Consider the following 21,605-nt stretch of genomic DNA (forward strand, 5'->3'; position numbering starts at 1 on the left):
TTCATATAAACAAGTACCCTTTTTCTTCTTTCTTTCTTTCTTTTTAAATTTCACTGTCATGGGTTTTGATGAGCATGATGTGAAACTTGTGGATAGGGAATGTGTGAGCTAGTCAATTTAAATTAGGTGGATTTGATTCTAGAATTTGACCTGCTCAAGAAACTGGGTTTCACATTTAGTTGCTGTTCAGAATAACCATAAAAATATAAAATACTTGGTTGAGTGACTATTAAAATTAGGATTTATGATCTCTAGTCCTCATGAGTTTTTCTTCTTTGGTTGTTATCCCTTGCCTACTTTAAAACTCAGAGAAATAGCACGTTTACGTGCAAGCACACTCATCTTCCCACACACTCAAAAGCGCTCACACACACACACACACACACACACACACACACACACACTTGCTCCCATATAAATAAATGCCCTCCTGCCATATCAAAGAAGGGACATCTGGAACCCATCGTAACTGTCAGCAAAAGGGTCTGCCTGGTTGTTACTGAGCCAGTCTATCTTTTTTGCCTGGTATCGTCTCAGTAAGCTTAGTGTAGGTGCAGCCACCCAGTGGGGCAGAAGCCGTCCTGTGGCTGTAAACCCGAGTGAGTTGGAGTGACTCCTATTAAGAGCTGAGGCATCCCTATGTGATGGCAGCACAGGACCTGGTACTTGAGTCTCTACCATACCCCAGGTCTGGCTTCTGCATGACATTGAAATGTTTTTCTCTTAAAGTGTTAATGAGAATCTCAGCTTCACTTGCACAATGGCAGGCGGGCCACAGTCTTTTAGCACTGAATTTATAGAGCTGCACAGCTGCAGTAACTGAGGCACTGCTTTCAACTAAGTCCTTCACTGTCGTTCGGTTTAATGTAGTTTTATATATGGCTCACAGCAGTGTTCAGAAAAGGGGGATTATTCCTAAGGTAATTAAGTAGAAGGAAGAAAAAAAATCATACAAACTTTCATTAGTCTTGATTTATAATTGCTCCTTAAATTACAGGTTAAAGCCCAGTTTAGAATTTAAATGGTGGTGCTGTTGTAGTGAGATAAAGTATAGTAAATATTTTTTAAGCTATGATTTAAGATTTCTGAATCTTCTTTACTTCCATAGTTGACCAAATCATACCAGCTACATTTTTAAACAGTTTTAAATACAAATGGATTCAGTGTCATTGCTAAGTCTATAATAAAAATTATCTTAATGGTCCAAGGAGGTAAACAGGCTATTGGATTTACTCGAAAGAACACAAACGTTCCACAGTAAGCAAGTCTCCCTGTGTTGTTTGGATCTCTCCAATCTGGCATTCCCTCCTAAAACTGTGTCCAGCACTTTGGATCAATAAATCCTACTTCACAGAAGTTAAAATAATATTGAAATCCTGTCAGCTAGGGCTGACCAGTGGTTACGTTTTCCACAGGGTAATGCATCTGCAAGGACACCAATCCTCTTCCTCCGGGTGGCTCTCTGTGATGGACACGTTTCCAGGATGAAATGACAAGGCTCTCTCTCCGGCTTTCCGTGGGTCACTGTCCTTGGCAGGTCTTACAACATATCTGTCTGAAGTATGCTCGATTGCAGAACTGGAACTTGTACACCAGCGGGCAGTAAGCCACTTTGCTCACATCTTTGCACTCTAACGAATGGGGGCAGAAATGGAAAACAATTAGAGGTACATAAACAAGGACATAAACAAGCCAAGGAGCCCGGATGCTGGGCAAGGACCTCCCCTTGTGCCAATCCACCTTGGCTTTCGCATGCATGTGGTTTTTGTTTTTATTTTTAAGCATACCCGGTCTGGGACAGCCTACCAGAAACATTCTTTTGATAGATTTTAACACAAATTTAAAAAAAAAATGTGCAAGGCTTTTCTCCCAGACTTTTATAAGCATGGTGCATGCCCACTGTGTCTTGAAAGAATTACCATTTGTTTGGATAAGTGATCACTTTAGACAGCTTCGAAACATGAGTCATTTTTCTTACAGCGCTTTTATTGCTTCTTTCTCAAGGGTTATTTTATTCACAGTGCAAGGTTATCCAAAATCAAACATGAGTTGCATTGTTTGATACCAAAGTACACATGTCTCAAGAGAACCTCTGCATCTGTGAGGCGTGGGGCTGGGCCCGGGTGAATGAAAAGGATTGCTGACAGTGGCCTAGATTCAGCAACTACACTAGACAAAGAGGGAAACTTTGAGGGGTTGGCCTCAAATGGCAGCAGTCTGTGGGTTATGGAAACATGTAGAAATGTCTTTTTTTAATTTGGAAGTGAGACATGGCCTTCTTTTTTCCTATGTGTATTTTCTCCTCGGTGCTAGAATTGCCACAGCTGCAGCCTGCACTTCTTGCAGCCAGAAGGTGAATAAATGATTCTTTCTCCATCTCCCCTTGAGGCTGGTTGCAGAGGATGGGGCTGAGAGCCACCCCATACACACACACACACACATAACCCCACTGCTGCGAATAATGATATTCCTCTCCAGTCCTCTGGTCACTTTTATCTGGGGATTTTAAAATACTTTGTAAACCTAGTAATTAAATTTCCATATGCCTCCCAGAATCAAAGTTCCACCCTCATTTTTCCAGGTGGTTACACTGAAGCATCCTGGGTAAATTGTTGAAGGTAATTAGAATCAGGCAGAACACTGGGTCAGGTTTAGTGGAACAGAAGAGTGACTGGTTGTTGTTGTTTGCTTGGTTTTTTCCTGGCTTCAGAAATTTTCTAAAGTTCTAAGAGATCATGTCTATGGTACAGAGCCATGTGATAAGCATGGAAAATTAAATGCAAAGGAATGGGCAAGCTTACAGTTGTTATTATTGAAAACCAGGTAACAATCGTGTTGATCACACTTTCAAGGTTCTTTCAGTGAAAGACTTAACACTGTAAACTGTAAGCCCCAACCCTCTGGAAATATAAGCTCTGCTACCACTGAACTCGTACTCAAGATTCAATTTACAGAGAGAATACCAATGAGAAATTCAAATTAAAACTTTCCACCATAGGATTCTCAATAAATTTAAGTTTTGGCTGAAAGCAAGTAGCAGAGACACAAAAACTTTCTGTAAACTTTGCACTAAAATAGACAATTTAGTCAATATTTGGTCTATTGAGTTTGAATTTGAGGTGAAAAGATCCCCATGTATTTTAATTTGGAGGTCACTTGTTATTTTAGTGGGGTGTTTTTTTTTCTTTTCCTCTCTGTCATGACCTTTCAAAAGTACCCAAAGAAAGTTTAGACTAAGAATATTTTTTGTGGAAAAAAAGTTGTATCAGTGTAACCAAGAGGAGCATATTGTCAAGGTAGTGCAGTTATTAGAGTGGTGAGAAACGCTGGCACAATTCCCCTCATCTTTAGTTCCAAGTCACCATCCTCGTGGGCAGCCCGCCTGGGAGACTACTGCGCTCACTCTCTGCAATAGGGCTTCGTGAGCTGCTCAAAGTACCAAATACACTTTAGCATTGGCCTTCTTTGCCAAAATATAAAAATGATTTAGTTGATAATCAGATAGAAGAAGACTGGTTGTTTTAATAGTACAAGGAAATAAAATTAGAAGCCAGACTGCCTGGGTTTAATCCTAGTTTTATCATTTACTAACTTTATGGCTCTGAACAAACCACTTAACCTCTCTGTGCCCAAGTTTCCTCATTGTAAACAGGGGTGACAAGAGTGCCCACCCCCATCTGTAATAGGTAGAACCTGTGCTATCACCTAGTGCATGGAAAGCCCTCAGTAAGTGTAGAACAATGAATTACTGTTACTGTGACCACTGTTAGCTATTATCTCTTACTACCTGATGACTGTGAGTTGCGCTCAATGAGGATGCAACATTTAGATTGCTACTGAGAAAATGCTGTTCTACAGGCACACATCAGTTTGCAGACCAAACAAAGAAGAATATTTCCTGGGAATATATACAACTTTATTGGGAGATTCATTACTCCATTTTTGGAAGAGTTGTTGCACAAGAAACTTCACAGATTTTTTTTCTTTTAGATTTAGACTTTGGAATCTGATCCAATAATCTTACCTAATAATAGACAACGATGCTAATTGACCATACCTTCGCTACGCTAACCAGCCAATCAGGAGAGTATGCAAATTAGCCTAACAAAGATGGCGGTTAATTTGCATACATAGGCTCCAAGCGGTGGAGCGAAGCCTGACGGCCCTGGGGCGGAGCAGCGAGGTCTGACGGCTCCGGGGCCGGCTCTGGCCAGAGCCCCAGTCAGAGTGAAGGCCTGGGCCCCGGGTGCCGGAGGAAAACCGGTGCCAGCAGCCAGGGGAAAGGAAGGCCTATTGCACGAATCTCTTCGTGCAACAGGCCTCTAGTAGATAATAAATGCCCAGCCAGTGTGGCTCAGCAGTTGAGTGCTGACCCATGAACTAAGAGGTTGATGGTTCAATTTCTAGTCAGGGCACATGAATGGGGTGCAGGCCTAATCCCCAGTAGGGGTTGTGCAGGAGGCAGTCGATGGGTGTTTCTCTCACATTGATGTTTCTATCTCTCTGTCCCTTTCTCTTCCTCTCTCTAAAAGTCAACTTAAAAAACATATAAAAACAAAAATAGATACAGAGTCAAAGAAGCATCGAACAGACTGTCAAACTACAGTGGGAAGGCAGGGGAGGGTTGAGGGGGGGGATAAGAGATCAATCAAAGGACTTGTATGCATGCATATAAGCATAACCAATGGACGCAAGACACTGTTCGGCTGGGGGGGGGGGGGGGGGGGAGGGGCGGGGAGTGCCAAAGGGTAGGGGAGGCCAGGGGGAGGTCAATGGGGAAAAAAAGGAGACATATGTACTACTTTTTGTAATACTTTAAACAATAAAATAAAATTTAGACATAAACAAAAATAAAACACATCAAGCTAAAAAAATAATAATAAATGATGAATATAATAAAATATTCATAAATAGTTTTCCCCTCCAACTATTCCTCCATCCATCCATTAGGACCCTTGCAAATATAGATCCTGGGGAATCTGGTGTTTAGGTGGGTGCTGGAAATGAGAAGGCAGCCTGGGCATGCAGAGGCCCCGAGTCTTCTAGGCCAGGAGCAATGTCTAGCCTAGGGGTAGACTGGAGGCCAGCGGCCAGCGTGTCTCTCTCTGACCTTCCCAATACCTCTGTTCATTGGTTCCCAACTAATTTGATTGTGACTAACTTGATTGAAAGCAAGATGTCAGTTGGGTCCTGGGGGCAGGATCAAGCTTAGGGAGGTTGGAACTACTCATGAGTACCCAGGACCTGCCTGTACCAGCAGCACAAAACCGTGAGGAGCAGCAGATCTGGGGTCAGGCAGGCCTGGAGGTGAATTCCAGCACTGCCTCCTCCCAGTGGATTGGTTGTCCTAGGCCAAGTTACTTTACCTCTCTAAACCTCAGTCTGTTCATCTGTGAAACGGAGACAGTGATAAGACCTGCTCACGGGAAGTTGTGGGGCTTACGTGAGATTATACTTCTAAAGCACGGGCCATGGTGCTTAACACAGAGGAAGCACTCAGCTTACTGGCTCCTGTTATTATTGCCACGGACACATCTGCCTGTGTAACAACCACCTTGTATTAATTCTCTGGGATCCACCTCAAAATGTGCTCAGGCTCTGAGAAAGGGTTACACGTCAGCACACATGAGCAAATGAATGCAAAGATATTAAACAGAGAGCAGGTAAGTTATGATGGGTGGGGTGGGGGTGAGCCGGGGAGGATCCAGGGTTGGGGACTGCCAGCACTCGGACCATGGGCATTGATGAGATGCTGAAATGGTGACTCCTGGGCTGTAGAAGGACGTTCAGCCTCAGTGGAGTGTAGGGGGTTCCCACAAAGGAGGGAGTGCAAGGACCATCAAACTCCCACTTTTTGGTTTTGCCTTCTAGGGACTACCCAACTGGAAGAATCAGTCTTTGGATTGATGAAAACCTATTCACCGAAACTCAACTATTAACTGGTCTTTTATTCTCTTGGCCTTTTCACGCCACAAGAACTTAACCTAGTAATAATAACATTAAAAATAATTTGCCAAATGCCTCCTATGTGCCAAGCACTGCCTTAGTCCTTTTAAATATATAGAACATCAGCTTTGCACAGATGGAAAAACTGAAGCTCAAAAAGGTTAAGAAACTCATGCTGGGTCATACAGCTAGTTGGTCTAAGAACTGGGACCAGAACTCAGGCTTGTCTGATTCCAAAATCATCTATTTTGGCAGCATCTTAACGAAATAAAGGTTTCTGCCTGTCAGTGCTTCTGTGTTCTTGGCTGATACCACTGATGATAAGTCAACCTTTGGGTACACTGTCAGGAGGTTTGCTCTGCCACCTTAGAGAAGGGGAAATGTTTTTGAAAGAGGGTTCTAGGTCACAGGCATTCAGAATAGCCCAATACTTCTCTTCAGCTATTCCTTTTTCCCTAACTGTTGTAAAATTATGTGAGTGAAAGGTGATTTTAGACACACCAAGACATTTTAAGGCTCCATTATTACAGAAAGCTAAATGTAATCTTAACAATATTAGTACCAGTTTTAAATGATATGGGTACACTCAGCCCATCTGTCACTTTCCGAGCTTAGTTAGAGGATTGATTTGTTGAGCACTTGGAGTAACTCATTAACATTTGCTGATGTAGTTGAGGCCTTAATTATAAAACTTATCATTTACTAGTGTGTCACATCCTCAAAGACCACTGAAAACATGAAATAGTCATTTTACTCCATTGAGCCGCTACACAGCTTACAATGGTGCTAACACCATTCTGGAAGAGTTGTGCACAAATTAAAGCACAGTTTCCCACTGACCTCAAAACAACAACAGGAAAGTTCTGCTTTAATTTCTAAATGATCTTCAGTTGGCATTGATTTCTAGCTAATATCTAAAAAGTAAAAGTCTCTCTATACCCAAGTAATACATAATCTGAAAATAATTAATTAGACTAGGAGATCTATTGAAAGGAATCCTTTAGTTGAGGTAGAATCTTTTGTAATAAAATCTCTCTGTAATTGATATATTTTGAAGATTTGGTTTTTACTATCCTATTTTCTTCATACAATACACATATGTCTACTGCTTTTTAAGTAGTGGATTCTGAGCCAAGAGAGTCAAGGATGTTAAGATGAAGGAAGGAGCCCGATTTTCTCTTCTACTATCATCATGTACAGTTAAGTACTTGCCTTTTCTCGTGAGGCTGCTAGAAGGGTGAGAGGTCCTTACTGTGTGGTTTCTAGGAAATATTTTGATGCTCTAACTAGTCTCTCCTTTTTTTTTTTTTTTTTACATAATCATCCCAATCCAAAAATAAAGTTTCACTTTACCCAGGGCCAGAGACTTCTGGTGGGAATGACAACTTAAGAAGAAACCCTAAATTCTTCTTAGGGAGACTTGGGAATATATCCAGGAATAAAAGCCAGCCACTAGGCCCTGCAATGTGAACTAGAACCATTCCTAGAGTCTTAAGTAACTTGCCAGGTATCCTGGAGTGGGTCTCGATAGTAATCTGGGTTTTGGTAGAGTTGAATGATAAAAATTAGACAACCTGTTTCACAGGCAACACATGACTCTACTTATCATTGATATTCCAGTGGGTTTTTCCCCCCAGGTGCTTTACATTAATCTTTCAAAACCCTGGACCTAAAAGACATAATTTCAAAATACTCATACTGAACGGAGGCTTATGAATTTAGGATGCCGATAGATTCAGATTCATTGTGACTCTGATGGCTTGGCTTTGTCCAAGGAGTACAAGGACAACTCCCAAAATGCAGTGCTCTTGTATTTAATTCGTAAAACATTGCAAAGCCTGCCTAAATTGTATCCTTGGAGTGAGCTGGGATACACAGGGACATATCTTCCCATGACCCAGTTGGACCATTCAGCGTCTTTCTTTGGAGAATGTGTGCCCTCTGTAATTGTAAGTTGTTTATTATATTCAGAGAAAGAACACAGTGAGTAGAAGTCATGACATAAGCACCCAGGGATCTACCTTTGGATATCAACCTGTCCATGGAGATTCAGAGCTTGGTGAGAAGGGAGATAGCAAAGGCGTTGCCTGTGCATGTGTGGTATGGGTGGGGATGTGAACTCAGTGTACTTTTCTTAATAAAATTGTACTTGAGCCCTGGATATTTTACATATTCAGATGGGAAAAGGATGAAATAAGTTGTGCTTGGGAATTTGATATTATTTGTTGCAATGAAAACAGTACACTAACTTTTTATTCTCGAAGCAAGGTGATATCAACTACAGAACTTTATTCCTATTTCATCCTACTAGACTAAGCCTCTCCTTTTTCTTCGCTTTCTCAGATTCTTTTTACCCAGTCTCATTCCCTGGTTGCCACCTACATGTAACCTTGAAGTGGTATGACCCCAACACAAATCCAGAGTTCCCTCTAAACCAGACAGCCAGGATTGTGTACAAGAATGCTAAGGGGGATTATGAGCTCTTTAAAATGGCAAAGGAAAAAACAGGTCTACCTCACCTCCTTGAAATCAAAGTCTTCACTTTCACCATTCCTTTCACTGATTTTAATATATCAGATGCCATTTAAAAACCCAAATTCAGTAGATGTTTTGTCCTAGAAATTTTGTGAGATTTTCTGGAGCTTCCCAGGTTTTCTCAGAGTAATTTCCCTGAGGAGACTGAGACCCACCAAAGCCACCGTTAGACAGCTGGGCTGCGAAACCAATGCACACTAGCCACACCTTTCCTGGGTTGGTTACCAGCTCACAACGCGCCATAAATCATTACCTGGCAGCAATAAATACTAGATGACAGAGTGCCTTGTGCTACTGAGAAGCTGAAAAGACTCATCATATAAACTACAAGGGAACTTGAAACTGCATCAAGATGAATAAAATGGCATTTGGGGTAGAATTTCAGGTGAGCTGGAGTAGGCTAGTCCCAGCTGCCAGATGTACTTTAAAAAATTACTCTGAGTAGTATTTCAAATGCAGTGATACCCAGCATGCCTATAATTCACTCTCGGCAGCACCGCCGTGTTACCCTCGCCAGTGGCAGTCTGTCAAGATCAAGCCTATAGTGCTTTAACTCTCAGCTGAAGGCTTTCAGAAATAGAAAACTAAAGCAGATGTGGAACATGGCAGATTTTATCTCCCTTATTCCTCCTCCTATTTCCTTCCTACTATTTACTTTTCATTTTGTGATGCTACACTTCTGATTTTCTTTCTCTTACTATCTGCCTTTTGTTGCTTAACCTCCCTCCATTTCTTCAATTTCTCTCCATTATTTATTTTTTTATTGTTTTTTACTTTTTTAATTGAATTTATTGGGGTGACATTGGTTAATAAAGTTACATAGGTTTCAGGTGTACAATTCTGCAATACATCATCTGTATATTATATTGTGTGCTCACCACCCCAAGTCAAGTCTCCTTCCATCACCATTTATCCCCCCTTTGCCCTCTTCTACTCTCTCCATCCCCTCTTCCCTCTAGCAATCATCACACTATTGTCTGTGTCCATGAGTCTTTCTTTTTTTTTCTGAATCCCTTCACCCTTCTCACCCAGCCCCCAACTCCTGCCCCTCAAATTCCATTATTTTATGATGGCTTTGAGATACTAAGGTGCTTAATTTCCCTATAGATGCCTAAATTTCTTATCATAATTAAAAGTACCATGATTAATGAGTGAATTTGAAACTTGGGAGTCATACTGACCACCTCCATGTCTACTTGTGCATCGGGTTCTTTTTATTCTCCTTTCTATTCATTTTCTTTATTTTCAATTTGTTACCCTCCTTTTGACCCCTACTCTATCTGCCTTAATGCAAGACTTCATCATCTCTACCCTGGTATCTCAGAACAACTTTCTAACTCTTCTCCCACACAAGGCTGCCCTCTCTCAGCCCCTTGACACTCTTGCCATTCTAAGTGTATCATTCCCCAATTTCCTGTACTTGTTTCCTAGAACTTGTGGGCAGAGTGTCCTAACTTCCTTCTTCTGCATGCAGGACCCTCCAAAACTAAGTCCCCCCCCCCTCTCTTTGTAGCTTCATTTTCACGGCTGCTCATTGGCCAGCCCATGACAGCCATGTTGAGCATCCTCCACACCACCATGCCTGCATACTCTTGTCCTCTGCCAGGAATGCCCAGAATCTCAACATCTTCTTGGCAGACTGTTCCATACCTCCCAGTGCCCCGCTTAAGCTTGCCTTCTCCATGATACTCTGCTGATTACCCCGTCCTCTGTAGACTCCTGGTAGCTTCTTTCCCCCCCTGTAACACTACTGCCTATATGGTGATGATTATTTCTTTGCATGCTGCCACCCTTTCTAAACTGCGCTCCACTTGGACCTTGTCGTATTCCTTTCATAGTATCTTCCCCTGGCACACAGTAGGTATGTTTGCTATGTTTGATAAGTAAATTAATTAATGGTTAAATAAATGGATCATATTATCTAAAAACCTTTACCTTGAGGGATGGACAGATAGATAAAGCAAGTTCAGTAAAATGTTAATGCTAGAACCTAGATGGTGGGTGTTCAACTTGGCTGTGGGATACTTAAAGAGAATATATTTTCTGTAGTTTTGGGGTGAAATGCTCTGAAGATATCAATTAAATACAGCTGATCTAGTGTGTCAGTTAAGGTCACTGTTTCCTTGTTGATTTTCTGTCTGGACGATCTAGCCATTGATGCCAGTGGGGTGTGAAAATCCCTTACTCTAACTGTATTATTGTCAATCTCTCTTTTTCTGTCCATCAAAAAAAAATTTTTATGGATGCATTCTTTTTTATTATTATTATGCAATCTCAGGGTAGCTGTGGTCTACTGATAATCTCTCCAACCTTCCAGTTGGAACTTGGTACACTGGCCTCCCTCATGAGACTGTGGACTCCTTAAGGGCAGGAATTTTGGCTTTTGGTCTTTGTATACCAGTGTTTAACTTTGTATTTCTTTTTTTAAATACATTTTTTATTGTTGATAGTATTATAGATATCTCCCATTGTCATCTCCTCTTTCTCCCCTCCTCCCAGCCTCTCCCCACCCCCCAGGTCTTCACTACCTTATTGCCTATGTCCATGGGCTATGCATATAAGCATGTAAGTTCTTTGGTTTATCTCTTCTTGTCCCCCCAACCCACATCGAGGCATGTCAGAACACCATGCCTCCCTGCTTTGGGTCTTATTTTGTTGATCAATTAATTTTGTTCATTGGATTCCACAAATAAGTGAGATCATATGATATTTGCCTTTCTCGATTTGGCTTATTTCACTTAGCATAGTATTTTCCAGGTCCATCCATGCTGTCCCAAAGTATAAGAGATTCCTCTTTTTCACAGCTGCACAGTATTCCTTAGTGTAAATGCCCCAATACTTTTTTATCCATTCATCTACTGATGGGCACTTGGGTTGTTTTGCTTTACATATTTAGGTGCTCCTATGTTGGGTGCATAAATGTTTACAAGGGTTATATCCTCTTGTTGGATTGCTCCCTTTATCATTATGTAGTATCTTTCTTTGTCTTTTACTATAGCCTTCATTTAGAAGTCTATTTTGGCAGATATAAGTATTGCTATCTCAGAATTTTTTCCTTTCCATTTACATGCAATATCTTTTTCTCCCTTTACTTTTATCCTATGGGTATCTTTCATTCTGAGGTGGGTCTCTTGTTGACAGCATATATATGGGTCTTGTTTTCTTATTCATTCAGCTACTCTGTCTTTTAAATATATTTTATTGATTTTAAAATATATTTTATTGATTTTTTACAGAGAGGAAGGAAGATGGATAGAGAGTTAGAAACATCGATGAGAGAGAAACATTGATCAGCTGCCTCTTGCACACCCCCTACTGGGGATGTGCCCGCAACCAAGGTACATGCCCTTGACCGGAATCGAACCTGGGACCCTTCAGTCCGCAGGCTGACGCTCTATCCACTGAGCCAAACCGGTTAGGGTTACTCTGTCTTTTAATTCGAGCATTTAAATTATTTACATAAAGTGATTATTGATAGATACATATTTATTGCCATTTTATTCTTTTAACATGCCTTTCTTCTTCTTCTTCTTCTTCTTCTTCTTCTTCTTCTTCTTCTTCTTCAAGAAGGCCTTTTAATATTTCTTGTAATACTGGTTTGGTGGTAACAAACTCCTTTAGTTTTTTCCTAACTGGGAAACTCAATTTTTCTTTCAATTTTAAATGATAGCCTTTCTGGGTAGTCTTGGTTGTAGGTCCTTGCTTTTCATCACTTTGAATATTTAATGCCAATCTCTTCTGGCTTATGGATCTCCCATAATGGGGAAGCACTGGTCAGGTTCACAGGGAAATGGGGGGAATGTCCCTCACCCCAAAGCCACATCACTCAGTCACTGAGACCACCTGAGTCTGCTCAACCCTCTAGATCCCGGCCCAGGAAGCTGACTCCTCAGCAGGGAGTGAGCTCCATACTGTGGGATAAGAGGAAGTCCAAAGGGTGAGGGTATTGCTTTCCCCCAGGTTGATGCCATATGAAAGGGAGTGTTCTACCCAAGAGAGATGGCATCTGTGGTATGGGAGAATGACTCCACACAGGGGAAAGACAGTATTTTAGATTCCAAGAAATCTCCCTTATGCCTCCCCTGTCTTGCTTGAGGTAGAGTTAAACTAGTTTCTCAGTAGCCTCTAAGAGTCAAGGAAACCAAATTCTGCTGGGGAAATGGGGTCCTCTTCTACCCTCTTGCCTTAATCAGAATCTGATCCTTCCTAGACTACTGGACATTCCTCCCAACCTTCTCTTAGTAAGAGGCATTTTTGTCTCCCTGATCCAATTCTCAGAAACTATAGCAGGTCACTCTCCCATTTCTATCATGTAGCAGCCTCTTCTCTCTCAAAGCCATGTTATCTGCCCATTTTTATATCTATGAATGATAGTTTATGATTAAGCTCAACTGATTCCCAGGGTACACTGTGGGTTTTTCCAACTACACAAATGGCTGGCTCACAGAGCACTTAGTCTATGAAGCTTGCCTCTTTCAAAGGTTAAATAAAGTCATTGGTCCTTCATTTGAGCACTTTCAGCACGGTGTAAATCTCCACATAATACGTTCCACCACCACCCCTTTTTTCAAAGTTTATTCTCTATAAGACTATGAACTTATAAATGTATTTGAATTTTCCATAATGAATGGCAGCAGTAGGCCACAGCAAGCACTCAATAATTAGCTGCTGTTAAATAAACAGAGAGTTTCAGGTATTTAAATATATTCAATGTATGCTAATGGGAATCTAAAGAGATCACAAAACAAGTTATAACAGGCATATTGTTTGTACTTCAGTTCTGGTTTTGTAAAAAAGAGTGATCCTCTTTTAAACGTCAACAGCTTTAGGGGAATAACAATTCTGAGATTAGTCATACATTATAGAATTAATAAATTTGCTAAAAGTTTCCTCCTCTACCGAAAAGACTAAAAATATTGTCTTAACTGCTTATTTCAGATTAATATAATAAAAGGTTATTTGCCCAGGCAGATTAAATGACTATGAGATTATTCTCTAAATAATCCGAGTAACATCGCATTAGCATCTATCCATTTTAAGATAATTTCTTTAAGGCAGAAAGAAGTGAAGTTACAAATGATATTCTGCCAACTTGTCTAAAAAGAGCATTTCATCTTCAGCTGCAAAGCTTATGTGTAATAATTATTTACAATAGAGAAGCTTTTAGAGACTTATTAAAATGGCTGAAAATGAAGGGCTAAACATAACCTCAACATATATTATTGTGGGCATGTTAAAAGCCAGTTCTTTCAGCAATGATTAAGCCTTAATCTGTTGAATCAGGTTAATGGTAATGCCAGAAGTATGTCTACTTCATAACCAGAAGTTCTGTCTTCATATTAAATTACCCAATTTTAGAGAGTGAATTACAAATAGCATATAAATGTAGTTGAAACTGACATACCCTTGGACTCTGCCAAATTTGGGTTAAAATCCTGACTGTTACTTCTGAATCTTGTAATTTGGGCAAGTCACTATCTTTTTCTGTGCCTCAGTTTCCTCATCAGTAATACGCTCAGAAGGCTGTTGTCATAATTATGTAATATGCATACACGCACACACGCACGCACACACACACACACTCTCTCTCTCTCTCTCTCTCTCTCTCTCTCACAGGTATTTATGTATGAGATATATAAGATGGGTAATAAATATGAAGGGCCTACCATAATACCCAACAGAAACTGATTTAGTATTATAAATATATCCTCTCTTCCACCTTAATGTTTATCTTCCAACTCTGATAGAAAAACTGATTCCCAAATCCATGTGATTGATCACTAATAATTTACAATGGATAAAAGTTATTTGCAAAAAAAAAAAAAAAAAAAAAGGTTACTGGCTGCAGTCCTATAGAAGATATTTTTATTTAGATTATTTAGAGCCAGAGATTTTGCAAATTAACACTGTAACTTTGAACTAATGAAAGATTAGGCTATATTTCTTTGAGAGAGTTACACAAGAGGTATATTGTGTTGAGATTCTGATATAAAAACCAGATCATTTGTAAAGACACAACGTTTCTGCATTCTGTCATGCAAGATGATTGGTCTTTCTAAAATCAAATTCCTGTGGAACCATTAAAAAATAGGATTTAAAGAAAATCCTTCTAACTGAATAAAGCTGGTCAAAAGGAATATATCTCTTTTTAACAGGTTTATGAGAATATAATTTTCATTTGAAAAATATTAATGACTATATTTAGGGTAGTTATTTATTTGTTTTACTCTGTTTTTCAAGCAGAGCCCTAGAGCTGGGATTCCAACATAATTTAAATTCATGGCTTCAGATGTTCATGTGTATGTATTTGATCATGGCTCTATTTTCATATGAGAAGGCAGTCTGACTTTCCTCAATATGCCATATTTGTCTCTATACACCCCAGTTTCTGTTATAGTGCCTTGCACATAGTAGCATTCAGGAAATCTACACTAATAAAAGAGAAAAATGGTAATTAGCGTACGACCGCTACCCTTCCCATTGGCTAATCAGCATATCCTTATGCAAATTAACTGTCGGCCAAGATGGTGGCCGGCAGCCAGGCAGCTGGAAGCGAACATGAGGCTTGCTTGCTTCAGTGACTGCGGACTCCAACGTTCCCTGCCTGACTTGCCGGCCTCTGAGCTGGCAGTTTGAAACTTTGTAACAAATATAGCCGGCTGGGATCTCAGAGCTGAAGTTATACATTCTTTCGATTATAGAACAGCAAACAAACCAGCAGCGGAAGCCTCAGAGCTAGAGCCAGAGCTAAAGCTGGCCCAAAAGAAAAAAAAGAAAAAGAAAAAAAGGAGCGGTTGGGAGCTTCAGTCAAAACCGCCAGCCTGAAAGCAGCCCTCAGCCCCTCATCCAGACTGGCCAGGCACCCCAGTGGGGACCCCCACCCTGATCCAGGACACCCTTTAGGGCAAACGAGCCGGCCCCCAGGCCTCTATCCTATATAGTAAAAGGGTAATATGCCTCCCAGCATGCCGGGAGCCAGTCCATCCTTGCTGCTTGACACAGTCGCTGCAGAGAAGAAACATCTGCACAGCGTATGTTTCGGGGGACCTGGCGTATGTGGCATACTGTTCTTGATATGTTTGCTCCCCTTAGCGCTATGTGTTTTAACCAAGGTCACCTCTCTGAGAAAGGTTGTTTCCCCAGGTAGGGATTTTTCCCTGAAGTTAGGGAGGAGATAAAACCCCTTAACTAAGTGCCAGGTGGGTAGTTAATCATGCTTAAGCTACATAATCTTTACTCCCTGGAATGGAGATAAGAAATACCCTAACCTTTGGAATAGAAGTTGATAGGATTAAAATCAGCTTGTATAAATACGGATGTAACAAGACAATAAACATCAGATCCTCATCAGATCCTCATCAGCTCCTAACCAGAACTCTGACCAGAACTTTGGCTGGAGATCCTGGCTAGAGGTCCTGACTAGGCTGCTGATCAACTGAAGGCTGTCTTCGTGTCATTCCTTCTTCGCCGACTCTGTCCACACCTTTGGGGACCCCTGGACCCGCTGGGATTGGACCCCAGCACCAGCACCGGGATCAGCGGAGCCAAGAGGTCTCCTGGCACCAGATCAGCATGACAGGGTGCAGCGCCCAAACCCCCTGATCGACCTGCGGCTCTGTGTGTGACAGGGGGTGGCGCCCCAACCCCTCGCCCCCCTCCATGGGCCCTGCTCTGTCTGTGACGGGGTAGAGCCATAACCTCCCCATCGGCCCTGCCCTGAGTGTGACAGTGGTGGCGTCCCAACCCCCTGATCCGCCCTGCTCTGTGTGTGACAGGGGGCGGTGCCCTAACTCCCCTATCGGCCCTACTCTGTGCGTGACGGGGGAGCTCCTCAACCCCCTGATGGGCCCTGCTCTGTGCATGAGAGGGGGGAGCTCCCCAACCCCCTAATGGGTCCTGCTCTGTGCGTGACAGGGGACAGCGCCCCAACCCCCTGATTGGCCCTGCTCTGTGCATCACAGGGGGTGGTGCCACAACCTCCCCATTGACCCTGCCTTGAGTGTGATAGGGGGCAGTGCCCCAACCCCCCAATCAGCCCTACCCTGAGCATGACTGAGGGTGGCATCACAACCTCCCAATCCTCCCTGCTCTGTGCATGACAGGGGGCAGCGCCCCAATTCCCCAATCAGCCCTGCTCTGAGCCCGACCAGGGGCTGCACCTAGGGATTGGGCCTGCCCTCTGCCACCCAGGAGCAGGCCTAAGCCAGCAGGTCGTTATCTCCAGAGGAGTCCCAGACTGCGAGAGGGCACAGGCTGGGCTGAGGGACCCCCTTTCCCCCCCCCGAGTGCACAAATTTTTGTGCACCGGGCCTCTAGTTTCAAATAAATATCTAACTGAGTAAATAAAGTATAGTTAATTAAAGATAGAAGAAATTTTAGGATTTGGGTGGCTATCTGTTGTTAGTAAAGAAATTTCCCAATATATAACAAAGAGAAATTTCAGAGTCTAAAGACCTTTGCCCTTCTATTAAAAACTGCTATGTAATTATCTTTTCAACTTTCCTACAATGAGAAAATTAGCATTTGAAACATAAGTAGTTTCAAACATATGCTTTCATTATAAGTATAACAAGCATGACTTTTCATCTTCATGATGGCAGAGAGCCATAGTTACATCCAAACAGAAACATAAGTTTTCACTCTTAAGCATGGTTCATTAGAAACCATCTCTATATTTCTAGCACCAGGCGAACATAGAATGCTAGGTTGGACCTTAGAGATTATCCACTCCAATCTCATTATATAGATTAGTGTGGATGAAAAAGAGGCCACGTGCTAACCTGACAAGCTCAGGGAAGGCCTGCATGGCAATCTTGCAAACTCAAAGACCTAAAGTAACAAAGGGTGGTCTGAAAATAAAAACCTTTAATTAAAAAGCACTTATACTGGCTAGTCATGTCCTAGGCCAGTATCTCCCTTGACAAAGATGAACTTTGATCTTTACCTATTGTCTTGTTGTATCTAAGATAACATACCTGTGAAAAGTCAGGGTAATTTGCAGCTTCCCCTTTTCCAGACCCCTCAGGGCACAACCAAATGCACCTGGGCACCAGGACAGATACCACAAATTCCTACAGTTATTGTCATCATGCTAATAGTTGAGTGTTAACTATCCAGTAGGTGTCTATCATTTTACTTTGTTTCCAATCCCAGAGGACCACCCCCTCATTGTATCCAAACCCCCCTTCCCCCCTCTTGCTTTCTCCTGCTTCCCTAATCTATCACCAATGGATTTCATGTAACCCACTTAGGTCTCCACCTTTGATTGTAATGTATAAAACAAGGCGAAAAACTGCCATTCTCTGGGATTCTGCTTCCTGGAATTGCTGACAGTTTGGCTCAAATAAACTCACAAAAATTCTTTACAAGTGTGAATGTTTTTTACGTTAACCATAGTAAAATTAACTCCAGAAAGGTTAAATGACTTAAGAAGGTCATACAGTTAGGGAAAGTGTCAGGAAAAGACACAGCTTTCATAAATGCTCTATACAAACTGTTTTTATGGGGCTCTTCAAACACTGGGAATGCGTGAGTCACTAGAGACCCCAGGCCTCTTCTTGGGAAACCCACCTTCAGTGTTGGAAGTAGGGGTACCGTCACATTTACTTTCACACTGCTGCATCGATGAAGGCCGCACAGTTTCCGGACAGTCACTAGATGCCTGTCCAGTGTAGGAGAGACATTGCACAATCCGCATTTGCTGTCCAAGGCCACACTGAGCAGAACACTAAACCCAAAGACAGAGAGAAACAAAACGCTGATCTCAACAATTTTTCAGGAGGTAAAAAAGATACTATGTCAATTCAAATATCACATATATTTGCATTTAAAGCCCATATGTAGTTCATCTTGGAGAGGTGCATGATCAGGTCATTCTACTATTGAATTGGTCTGGAATCTCAAGGGTCATGTCACTACCCTAGAAAATGGAAGCAATATAGTTTCCAGAAGATAAGAGATAAAGATTTCTTGTACTAGTATTCCACAATTCCAAGCAGTGCTGGTGAACTCTAATAGGAGTATAATAAGAAAACTCTCATGATGAAGTAGAATAACCAGGCCAGTCCATCGTTATTGCTCACTATTTATTATAGGCTTGTGGGCAAACAACCTGATGGTCTACTTGTGTGCTCTGAATCTGTTCAAAGCATTAGTTCAGTGTAACAGCAGTGACTGCTGAGGCCTGGTGACATGGCCAGTTAAAAAAAAGAGGGAGAGTTTGCCCGGCCGGCATGGCTCAGTGGTTGAGCATCCACCCATGAACCAGGAGGTCATGGTTTGATTCCCAGTCAGAGCACATACCCAGGTTGTGGGCTCGATCCCCAGTGGAGGGCATGCAGGAGGCAGTTGATCAATGATTTTTCTCTCATCGTTGATGTTTCTATTTCTCTCTCTCCTGCTCCCTTCCTCTATGAAATCAATAAAAATATATTTTTTAAAAAGAGTTTAAATAAGTACCACAAATTTTCTAAGGTACTATTAGCCACACAAACCTGAGAAGCGGTCTGGGACAATTAGCATGTGTCCCTCTCCTTTTATGTCTATTCAGGAATTTTGTTATTTCAGAATTGAAGTTATTCTCTGAGCGGCTTAGTTTCAGCTGGGACTGATCAGCTGTCCAGGTTAAAGAAGGAAGCTTGATCTATTCCTCGATCTATTCTTTGGGCCTGCCATCCAGAATACCAGAAAGCCTGTGAGACTTGAGATCAAAGGGATGAGGAGCTAAAGGGTGCCAAGACAGGCCATTAGGATATTTACAAGGTAAACAAACCAAGGCCCTGTTGGTTTTATTTACAAAAACTCTCAAAGCACAAAGAGAACTTGCAAGGATATTCATAGACACTTTTACCTTTAAGGTTCTTAACACAGAACCACAAGTAACTGCACTGTAGAAATGTACTAGAGCATCTTTGCTTTTTTTTTTATACTGGTTAATTTCAATTTTAGGAAATTGAATTGAAAATATGGATGAGAAGAAAAGGATTCAAGGACATTTAAAAGAATATTCTCAAATTGATAACTGTAAATTTTAGGAAATCACTAACATGCAAACACTTTCAATGGGCCTTTATGTAACAGTGCACTGCAATGATGAATATATAAGGAAAGAAATTCCTACCTGGTTCAAATAAAAATTATGAGAGCATGTTTGTACTGATACTTTTTTTTTGCAAATATTTATTTTTATTTTATTTTTTTCTATCATTATTTATCCCCCCTATACCCTCTTCTATCTCTCACTCCCCCTGCCCCCAGCAATTACCATACTGTTGTCCATGTCCACAAGCTCACTCTCTCTTCTTTTTTCTTTTTTGTTCAATCCATCCATCCCTCCAACTCCCCATTCAGATTCATTAATAGTATAATATCAATTATATATTGTGACACTGTCTTACTTCTACAATGAAACACTTAATTGCATACAATGCTCATGTGTATTCCACTTGAGCACTTTGTAAATTAAACTAAATACTGTTATAGAAAACCGAATTATTAATTATTTGCTATACAAATGCAAATGTTAATTACTTTATGATCATACTTCCTTTATCCCCTCACAAGGCTGAGCAAGTATATTAATTTGCCTTAATGGAGACTGAAAATCTTTGCCTGCTCTCCAGTGTGATAGAAGAGGTCTATAGATACTGCTATACTCTAGCAACACTGAATTTTGGAATTTTGGCCAGAATTTTGGTAACAATTTCTATGAAATGCCATTTTTAATAAGTAATGGCAGTCCCAGAGCACAAAGAAAATGGTACCAGTGTAGTTATATGCCATTATGATTTATTTTGGTCTCAGATATTAAAAAATGATTCACTACAAGGTTAACTATAAAATCACAGGAAAAGAGCTTTGATAGTCTAGTAATTTAATTTCTGGAGTGTCATTTTTTAATGTAACCTAATAGATTTTCCTTTGTACACTAAAGAACAACAATACTTTAACTTTCCTTCTGTGCAAAATATCAAGTTGCTTTTAAAGGATTTAAGGTACCTTCAGCAAGATAACACAATTTAAAAATGAGAAAGAAAAAAAAAGAATTGGAGCATAGACTGGAAATGAGTATAATATAAAAACAGATACCAAAAGCCCTATACTTGCTCCCCAATTTATAATCTCCATCAGAAAAATCCATTGAAGAATAAGTATTAATGACATTTCAAAGACTGTCAATCAAAACCCCCATATCTTTTCTGTGAGGTTAAAAGAAGTTACTTTGCAAGTAGGAAAATTAAGACACTGGTGTTAACTGACTGGTTCTTAAATTAGTTGAGAGAGTTGGGATTAGAATTCAAAGTTTTGGTAGCTTGTTCAAATCTCTGGCCATCTAGACTATTTTGCTTTTAATTTTAAGTTAAAATGTCAGGAGTTGATAGAAGTGAGAAGTGTGTAGGTATGGAGAAACATAGCTAAGTGTGTCTATGGTGGCTGCTGCTGTTTGTGCATTGTTCCACACTCATATCTTACACCTCCATTTCGATATGTTGCTACCTGTGTCTCAAGGTGCTGCCTCAGGGAAGACCACAGTGCAACTGCCTTACCTGGCCCCAGTCTCCTGTCACCCAGCGAGCAGGAGGGCAGCGGCCCAAACTGCAGCGCATGCGGGTAGAGGGTTTGCTCTCCTGTGGACAGTATGCAGTTGACAACGTTTTAGAAAGGTCACTGCTCTTGCACAGAACAATCCGATGCTTGAATCCTGAACCACACTTGGGAGTGCACTGGGAAGAAAACAAATATTAATGAACAAAGACAGTCAAAGGATAGAGGAAAATTCCAAGAAAGTGTTTCTTAAAGTAAATATGTGTTAAGGTATAGCCAGTGATGGCGAACCTTTTGAGCTCGTCGTGTCAGCATTTTGAAAAACTCTAAATTAACTCTGGTGCTGTGTCACATATAGACATTTTTTGATATGTGCAACCATAGTAAAACAAAGACTTATATTTTTGATATTTATTTTATATATTTAAATTCCACTTAACAAAGAAAAATCAACCAAAAAAATGAGTTCGTGTGTCACCTCTGACACGCGTGTCATAGGTTCGCCATCACTGGGGTATACAGTACATGTACCCACTAAATTCTAGGCAAAGTCTTTCAGATATAAAAATTCCCTAAGTTTT

The 21,605-nt window shown here is 41.0% G+C and overlaps 1 protein-coding gene across 1 annotated transcript in view; it reads right to left on the bottom strand.

The window, feature by feature from the left end:
• Positions 1-994: 994 nt before the first annotated feature.
• Positions 995-21,605, bottom strand: part of ADAMTS6 (ADAM metallopeptidase with thrombospondin type 1 motif 6) — a 229,076-nt gene continuing 208,465 nt past the window's right edge. The window contains exons 24-26 of the mRNA XM_070411450.1: positions 21,027-21,203; positions 18,052-18,208; positions 995-1,631 (exon numbers count right to left, since the gene is read on the bottom strand). Coding sequence (XP_070267551.1) covers positions 1,522-1,631; positions 18,052-18,208; positions 21,027-21,203 — 444 coding nt within the window. The 3' untranslated portion in view covers positions 995-1,521. The remainder of the gene's footprint in view (positions 1,632-18,051; positions 18,209-21,026; positions 21,204-21,605) is intronic.

Source organism: Myotis yumanensis, unplaced genomic scaffold, assembly GCF_028538775.1.
Source record: "Myotis yumanensis isolate MYYU_CA2020_CCGP unplaced genomic scaffold, mMyoYum1.0.hap1 SCAF_4, whole genome shotgun sequence".
Classification (NCBI taxonomy): Eukaryota; Metazoa; Chordata; class Mammalia; order Chiroptera; family Vespertilionidae; genus Myotis; species Myotis yumanensis.